At 43.9% G+C, this 8,565-nt stretch overlaps 3 protein-coding genes across 4 annotated transcripts in view; all 3 read left to right on the top strand.

Annotated features, from left to right (window-relative positions):
- Positions 1–488: 488 nt before the first annotated feature.
- LOC116395908 (p53-induced death domain-containing protein 1) lies at positions 489–1,869 on the top strand. The gene is made up of 3 exons (XM_031870128.1): positions 489–583; positions 730–893; positions 1,578–1,869. The coding sequence occupies exons 1-3, from the start codon at positions 506–508 to the stop codon at positions 1,798–1,800; spliced, it is 465 nt and encodes a 154-aa protein (XP_031725988.1). The 5' UTR covers positions 489–505; the 3' UTR covers positions 1,801–1,869.
- A 1,271-nt stretch (positions 1,870–3,140) lies between these two features.
- On the top strand, positions 3,141–6,373 carry kbtbd7 (kelch repeat and BTB (POZ) domain containing 7). Its single transcript, XM_031870207.1, has one exon. The coding sequence runs from the start codon at positions 3,515–3,517 to the stop codon at positions 5,384–5,386; it is 1,872 nt and encodes a 623-aa protein (XP_031726067.1). The 5' UTR covers positions 3,141–3,514; the 3' UTR covers positions 5,387–6,373.
- An 8-nt stretch (positions 6,374–6,381) lies between these two features.
- The window catches only part of LOC116395947 (ras-related protein Rab-33B), a 3,812-nt gene continuing 1,628 nt past the window's right edge, over positions 6,382–8,565 (top strand). For both annotated transcript variants that reach the window (XM_031870209.1, XM_031870208.1), the window contains exon 1: positions 6,382–8,256. In XM_031870209.1, coding sequence (XP_031726069.1) covers positions 7,999–8,256 — 258 coding nt within the window. In that variant the 5' untranslated portion in view covers positions 6,382–7,998. The remainder of the gene's footprint in view (positions 8,257–8,565) is intronic.

Raw genomic sequence — 8,565 nt, 5'->3', positions numbered from 1 at the left:
AAGGATTAATTCATGTTAAAAACAATGGTTTAAAAAAAGCATCGCCTTATCATTTTTGACTGAAATCAGAACATTTCTCACCAGTTTCTCTAAGCAGTCTGACTTAATGGGGCAAGATGCACAATTAAAAATACATAAATCCAAACTAGTCCAGTTACTGATGAGCTTTACTTTCTTTCTGTAAAATATAACGGGTAACTTTCACTCTGATTACGGCGCAGAAGCACAGGTTTACTTGGAGAGACTGGTCTGACTGTTTTGACCTGGCAATTGTTGGCTCCACAGGGGACCCTGGAGCTAAAGGTACTAATGTTTAACAGAGGGTAGTGTGGTGACGATGAATCTCCCCAGTAACACTCAAACCACGCTCATGTTTGGCATGCTGTAGGGTGAGTGCCTGCTATTTGGAATTTGGGACGGTAAATTTATTGTTTATTATAAAGCAACCGCTAATATTTGTGCAGACTTATTCTTTTTCAAAAGATCCCTTTTTTAAATTAGGTTTATGAAGACAGTTAGTCAGAGTGTGCCTTGCTCTGCTGACCTTCTGGAATTTGAAATAATGCCCAACAAAGCACAAGAGGTACATGTGATCTGTTTTTCATTTTCACTTTCATGTACCTAATCAGATTATCATTGACACCTTAATTGAAGTAAACGCATCCTTTTTTTTAAAGGCATTATCTTCAGGGGATTTCGCATTTTGTCTTTCTTTTGTGCCATTTTTAGGATGCCGTCATCAACCTGAAGACACTGCAGGAGATGTCCAGGCAGCTTGGTTTTGAGTGGACACTTCTGGCGTATGAGCTTGGCTTCAACAGAACCGAGGTCGGGCGGTTCCGCACCAAATCTTCTGAGAGGAGCGTCCAGGCTAGGACCATGTTGGAAAGCTGGTAGTGTGTGTGTGTGTGTGTGTGTGTGTGTGTGTGTGACTTGATGTTGTGGTAAGATTTAGTAACTTTAGAGTGTGCAGATATTGTATATTAAAGTGTCATTATGCTAACTTAATACTTCAACGTACAGAGGTGCTTCCTGGGATAATTGATATTATAACCAGGGTATTCTGTGCAATGTTTGTTTCAAATCGTACCTAAAAGCAACAGGAATGGATCATGATCAGGTGATCAGGACTTCTCATGTCATATTTTATTATGAGTTATAAGATATTCATAGCACTATATCTATCATCGACTGTATTCTGTACCATTCCTTGGGCTCAAATGTCTCTCAGGTGTAGGGCTACGACAAAGGATTATTTTCATTAATCTGACAATTGTTTCCTCGATTAATCGTTTGGTCAAGAAAAAGGCAGAAAATACTGAAAAATGTCCATCCCAGTTTCTCAAAGTCCAAGGGGATGTCTTGAAAATGTCTTGTTTTGTCAGTCCAAACCCCAAAGATATTCATTTTAATGAGATATAAAAGCAGGCAATCTTCATATTTGAGAGGCTGGAAACAGCGTTTTGTGTCATTTTTGCATGAACGATTAATCGATTATTAAAATAGTTGGCGGTTATTTTTTTCTGTTGATCGCCTGATCGTTGCAGCTCCGCTCAGGCGTCCATCTCTCTTCACAGGTATGAGAGGTCATGGGACAAGCCCAATAAGACCAAGCTGCTGCAGGATGGGCTGGAGCGGGCAGGCAGACGGGACCTGGCAGAGAGGCTGCGCTGCCTCCACTGGGGCCACCAGAAGCTGAGCAAGAGGGTCGAGTTGCCCTCGGCCTTCCCCTTCCTCATCACAGTCCACAACCAAGACGCACTGCGCAGGATCAACCAACTCAACCGCAGAGTCACTTGAAGCTGGGGGAAAGTGCACACAGCTGTGGCTGTTTTTACAAATGGGCTATACTGCACAGTGTAATCTGAAATAAATGTACTGCATGTCACTGAAGAAACTAATGAGAAGCATGGGCCGTGTATATATAGTCATGCCACTTTTTGTCTTGTAAGAAAACTAAAACTTTGATATACTTTCCATCTTTAATTCCTTTTAATCTATAAAAAATTGCCTTTTTTATATAAAACTTTCTGAGGAACAGTACAAAACCAAAAGCTTTTTAATTTGCAGTGATACACAGAAAGAGAGAAAGGTAAGTTCTCAAATCTGAGAAGCAGCAAGCAGTAAATGTTTGATATTTTTGCATGATACATGACTGAAATGATTAATCAGCTGTTTAAATTATTGCTGACTGAATTAATCGACTAATCGCTTCAGTAGCAGGCACATACAGTTGTGACCGGTTCAAAAAGCCCACATTACCGAATCTGAATGAGAAATGAACATGCATATGGACAGATATATAGACATAAGACAACAATACAATTTAAAACAAGATAGAAAAGCAAACTTAAAACTATATGAAAAATATATTTAGATATAAACAGCAAAGGACAACAAACATGCAATATGCAAGTCAACTTTTACTGTTTACTGCAGTTAAGTTTGTGGTGTGGTTGCTACTTTATATTGGTTACAAGCAAAGATGCTCTTTCTGAACTGTCTCTGCTCCAAGTAATGCAGGTGTGTATGGCAGGGTAAAGAACACTGGATAGTATTGGATGGCTAATGTTATTAGTTACTCTGTATAGAGAGGAAGTTTATGTGCAACACTCAATCTGCTTAAACGAACATCTGACAGTAAAGGGGTATTATTATCATTGTAGCCTACATAATGAAGCAAGAAATAAGGCGTTAATTAGTGAGCTTTTTTATAGTAGTAGCAGTAGTTTTAATAATAATAATAATAATTGTTATTATTATTATTATGCATCTGACCTGCATCAATCATTTTGAATCAATCCTAATGAACCAAACATTTATCGACCCAGTTAGACAAACCAATCAGAGCGGTGAAGCCTTTCTTAGCAAGGTTGTGTGACGAGCATGCAGCCAGAGCGGAAGCCGAATAAGATGACTTTCAAAGTAAGATATTTAAAAAAAACATTTTAGGTTAAAAAGACAAAATGTATCAGTGGAAAGTGACAAACGTTGATTTTAGTATGATAATCATTCGAGGACTTTTTGAATTGGATATGTAAAGAAACAAAGAAAACCCTGTGCAACACATACACGAAATGGGCTTTTATTTTGGCAACTTCTCCCGGAAAATGTAGTTTCAACCATGGATTTCTATATGGTTCCAGCCCCCAGACCGTTTGACACTAGAGCCTGACCGTCTCCTTCACCCAAAACAGATATCAGCGTTGACAGGAAAAAAAAGACAAATGTCACGGAGACTCTCGGTGAATACTACGTGGTTTATTTCTGATGTAAACGCGACATTATGACCGGTTGGAGGCCGAGAACTGTCGGCTCTGTGAGACACATGGGCGACCGTTCAGCTGGTAATGTATTTATCTCACCACCCGTTTGATTTTCTCGTATAAACGGATGTGTGGTTTTCAGCGCACGGACTCTTTCGCGCTGTTGAGTATGTCAACCGCATGGCAGCGGGTTATTTGATACTTTTCGCCGACGTGAAATAGCAAATTGCTCGACCGAAGTTGCAGCAATGGCTTCGGCGCTGGGTTGCTTCGGCGGTCCCGAGGTGTTGGAGGACGTCAATCACGCGCGGGGTTTGATGGACGAGCTGAAGTCACTGTACGACTGCCGGCTGCTCGGAGACGTTACTATCCGGGTCGAGTGTGACGAGGAGTCGCTGGAGCACAGCGGGGGGTCGGCCGGAGGTGACATTGACCAACTTTTCCTGTGTAGCCGCAACGTCCTCGCCGCCGCCAGCCCTTACTTCAAGAGCATGTTCACCGGGGGGTTAAACGAGAGCGTGCAGGAGAGGGTGGTCATCCGCGGCGTGGACTCAGAGTCCATGTCCGTCATCATCGACTACTGTTACACGGGCAGGGTGACCATCACGGAGGGCAACGTCCAGCGGCTGTACGCGGCGGCCAACATGCTCCAGCTGGAGTACATCAGGAAAGCCTGCTCCGGCTTCATGACGAGGAGGCTGGACCTCTCGAACTGCGTGGGGATCCTCAAATTCGCCGACACGTACGATAACCCTGGACTGAAGGAGAGCGCGCAAGCCTTCATAGCCAGGAACTTTGGCCAGGTGTGCAGCGGAGGGGAGCTCTGCGAGCTGGATCTGACGCAGCTGAAGGAGATGTTGTCCCTGGACACCTTGGACGTGGACTGTGAGAGGAAGGTGTGCTCTGCCGCCCTGCAGTGGATAGAGGCGAACGCGCCGCTGAGACGGGAGGACGCGCTGCTGGCACTGAAGTGCGTGCGCTGGAACTTGTTCACGGAGAGGGACAAGTGTTACCTGGAGGGCCTGACGGCCAGGCCTCTGATTGAGAAATACCTCGCGTCTTTCTACAACGGCTCGACCGAGGACGGCTGCGGGACGCCCGCGGCTCTGGACGCGCCAAAACACAGGGTGGGCGTGAGCGCGAAAGAGATGATCCTCTTCTTCGGCCTACCCAACGACAACATCATGTGCTGCGACCCTTATTCTGAGGACCTGTATTTCATGGCTCCTCCGTTAGAGGACCTCAGCAGTCAGGATTACAAGCGCTCTACCATGGAGTCCCTGATCGCCTGTGCTGCACCCGATAACAACTTGTACCTGGCCTCCCACCTCTCGAAGCACTTCTGGCTGCACAACCCAGTGCTCAACAGCTGGCAGGAGCTGGCGGAGAGGCCGCTGGGGAGGATACACTCCGGGATGGGTTACCTCAACGGCCATGTGTACCTCCTGGGGGGACGGAATCCCGTGACGGACGCCAGACTGAAGGAGGTGGAGTGCTACAGCGTCCAGAGGGACCAGTGGACGTTTGTGGCCCCTCTGCCTCACTCTTTGGGCAAAATGCAGGTGGTGGCGCTGAACGACCACCTGTACGTGGTGAACAAACGGAGGATGCTCTGCTACGACGCCAAGAGGAACCGCTGGCGCCACTGCGGCTCGCTGAGGCGGGACAAGCTGCACAAGGCCTGCGTGTACCAGGACCAGATCGTGTGCGTGTGCGACATCCCAGTGGTGAAGGCCTACAGCCCAGCCAGAGGGGAGTGGAAGAGGCTGGGCGACATACCCATCGACAGCCGCGCTCTGAATTACCAGGTGATCCAGCACAACAGCAAGCTCCTCCTCCTCACTCAGACTCTGCTGCAGCACAACAAGAACAGGGTCCTCATCCACGAGTACGACCCCGCCCGGGATGCCTGGAAGAACATCATGGCGGTGTACGTGTCCACCCTAGGGCCCGTGTGCGTTTCGACGCGAGTGTACCCGGCGTGCCTGGGCTCCGCGCACAGCTTCTCGACAGAGGAGGACGACGACAGCGGCTCCAGCGCCGACTGGGACTTCGACGGGCTGACGGACGCCGACTCTGACTCCGGCAGCTCCAGCTCTTTCTCGGACGAGAACTGGTAGTTGCTGCGTCAAAGAAAAGTTTAACTTATTTAGGATTTGTCGGATTGAACAGGGTTCCGTCTGCTAGGAGAGGTAACAGAAGCCGGCCTTTTAAAGTAGAAGCACTGATCCATCAAAATCTGGACTTCGCATGGACGACTTTCTCGTCTCCTGTCCGGCTAATGAGCATTCACTGAAGGAGAGAGGGAGGGGAGTTTGTTTCAGAAATGCTAAGAGACAAGGGTTTTGTTGTTCATCTTGTATCATGTGCTGCCAGCATGAAGGACAGCTTGATGCCTGGTGGAGTCTTGTTTACGCAATAACTCAAGACAAACAAACAACAGAAAACCAAAGCAGTAGAGGTGGTTTTATTCTGAGAGTTTATCGTTAAGGTCATCTTACATTTCCCATCATGCAGTGGTTTCCAAAATGAGCCTTTGCAGTGTAGATGCACAAAACCAGAGGAAGAATTTATTAATAATTAAACTGAAGTTTAATATCTTTTCAAAGCAGAGACGAAAGAAAAACGTGCAAACGCATCATAACGATACAAAATACAAAGACGTCTATCTTGCTCTTGAGTCGATATAGGACAATATAATCTATTTCTTAAGGGGGATAAAGTTTGGGAACCGCTGCAAAAATGCAAATTGCTTTATACTTGACGATGCTCCTCCAGAGCTACACAATCCATTGTAGGTAAGTGTTTACACAGGCTGAGTAGTACTGCCATGACTAGCACATTGACTTTGACGTGTTTAATTGGCGCAGGGCCCCTGTGATGCTCGGGGGGCCTGCGATGTGCCGTATAAAGACGCACGTTTGACTGAAATATAGATTTTATTTTGCGTGAATAAATTATAGTTGGTGCAGAATCGTGACTGACTTTTTTGGACATCCGGCAGCTCAAGTGCCTCACGTTTATGACTTCTAACACAAGTCATTTACAGGGCTTTAAAAACTTCCTGTCCTCCTTTTTTTTTTTTTTTTTTTTTTTTTTTTTTTTCCCCCCCCATTATTATAAATGTTGTCGAAGCACATCAAGATGTCACACACACACACAGCCGGTGTTGTGAGAACTACTGAAGCCAATGTTTTGTATGCTCACTCAGGTTTAGGCTTCAGCAAAAGCCCGTATGCCATGATTTATTTACTTTTGTTAATGTAGTAACAATTAGGTGGTTTGAGTGAACACAAATTATACATTTTATTACATTTCTTTCAAACTATTTTATGGATCCTACGGATGCGTTTTCTTGTCTGATGTTTAACTTAACGGTTATTTTTCAATCAGGAATCCAAATGTTCCACAAAGTGTTTTTTGAGTATCGATTTGTCCTGATGATCCGTTTGAATTTGAGGACATTTTGTCTGCATGTAGTGGAACTGTTGCAAAGGCCCAGCCACCCCACACACTCTCTTACCAGTTTATTAGACAGGTTTCTAATGTGGCTGCTCGCATTGATAGAAGATAGTAGACAAAATATTAGAATCACCTCTCAGTCTAATGCAACATTGTCAACTACAGCCTCCAAAATCACCATCAAGCAGAATCATCACTTGTGTAAAACGGTTAATACAACTCTAACCTTCACAGAGGTTGGATTAGTTACAGGGCTGTTGTATGAGGCTGAGTCAGGTTCTGCTAGTGGTTCGTAATAAACTGGTAAATGAGTGCAGTTCTCATTGTTGTCCCTTTTTATATGCTGGATAATTGAAGTGTTACATTTTTAAGTTTTGTGCATATGTGTGAAGGAGCGGTTGTCAATGGTAACACATGGTCTGGATTATAAAACTGTTTTGTGTCAAATAAACACGACAAACACAATGCAGAGGAGAATTTGTGTCTCTTTTTTCTCCAAAAATGTATTTAACAAGTTAGTGTATCACGCATAAAAACACAGTACATTTTTCAGAAGTATTGTAGTATGAAAGTATTTATACTCCCACTACATGTTGAAACTGAAGGCTACAGTGGGATGGATGAAGATGAGAGCATCTGTTGAAGTTTCATATTTAGATTTGATTGGAGAGTTTTAACGAAGTTCTGTTTTCTGAATTTTTCACAGCATGCAATAAAGTGGGGGAAAAGCCTCATTTGATGTGTATTAGACTATTATTTATTCTTATTATTTATAACAGTTTGCTAACTGACATGAAGTGGCACATAAATGTTTTTTTTGTGTTTGTTATATAAATTTGTGTTCATACTGTACTTGATTTCCATTGTTATATTACATGTTATGTAAATGGACAGACAAGAAAATAAAACTTCATTCATTAATTCACAACAAACGCAATAAGTAACATTGATTAAGTAAATGAAAGATAAATCATTGAATATCAAAATAGAATTTACAACGAATATAATTTGTATAATTTTTTTTAAACCTGAGAATATGAAGGCAATTCATTTGTTTCCTCAAATATATTTCTGTATCATTTTACGAACCTGTTACTTCTAGATTTTTTGGTAAACTCATTCAAAAGAAGAGTGAAATATGTGTGGAAACCAAAGCTGTAGATTTGTTGGTTTCTTTATTTCTCTCAATAAAGTTGAAATGTGGCTCAAGTGACGTTTACTCTCGCGAGGTTTCAGTGCCGCTCACATCCAGACCGCGAGAACATGAGCGATGGCAATAGAACACAAACCTGGGGACGAATTTGACACCGTTTTCGGTCAAAGTGACTCCTCGGAGCTAACCTCGCACCGCGATCATGACACTGCGCCAGCTCGGATCTTCAAGATAATAGTCATCGGGGACTCGAACGTGGGGAAGACGTGTTTGACGTACAGATTCTGCGGGGGAACTTTCCTGAAAAACCCGGAGGCGACGATCGGGGTCGATTTCCGAGAGAGGACGCTGGAGCTCGACGGCGAGAGTATCAAGGTAGGTGGGACCAACAGACGGTCACACATGCATCCATTTAATGGATGTAAAAACACAAACATACACACCTGCATTTATCTACAACATTAAAGCGGCCAGCTGCCTGAGCTACGGTTCAGAAGTGGACGCTGTCTGACCTGAGGTCTGTTTTATTTACAGATATTTATAGGCTGTGCATGGGGAGGGCAGCTCTCCAAAACAAAAGGCCTAACAACCGTTACATCTGCCAATAAGATACATAATCACTGTAAAATACATCTGTCAATACGATACATAATCACTGTAAAATACATCTGTCAATACGGTACA

Source organism: Anarrhichthys ocellatus, unplaced genomic scaffold, assembly GCF_004355925.1.
Source record: "Anarrhichthys ocellatus isolate YVR2014 unplaced genomic scaffold, GSC_Weel_1.0 scaffold51, whole genome shotgun sequence".
Lineage (NCBI taxonomy): Eukaryota > Metazoa > Chordata > Actinopteri > Perciformes > Anarhichadidae > Anarrhichthys > Anarrhichthys ocellatus.
Note: the sequence above shows the minus strand (reverse complement) of the source record. Positions and strands in the feature narration are given on the sequence as shown.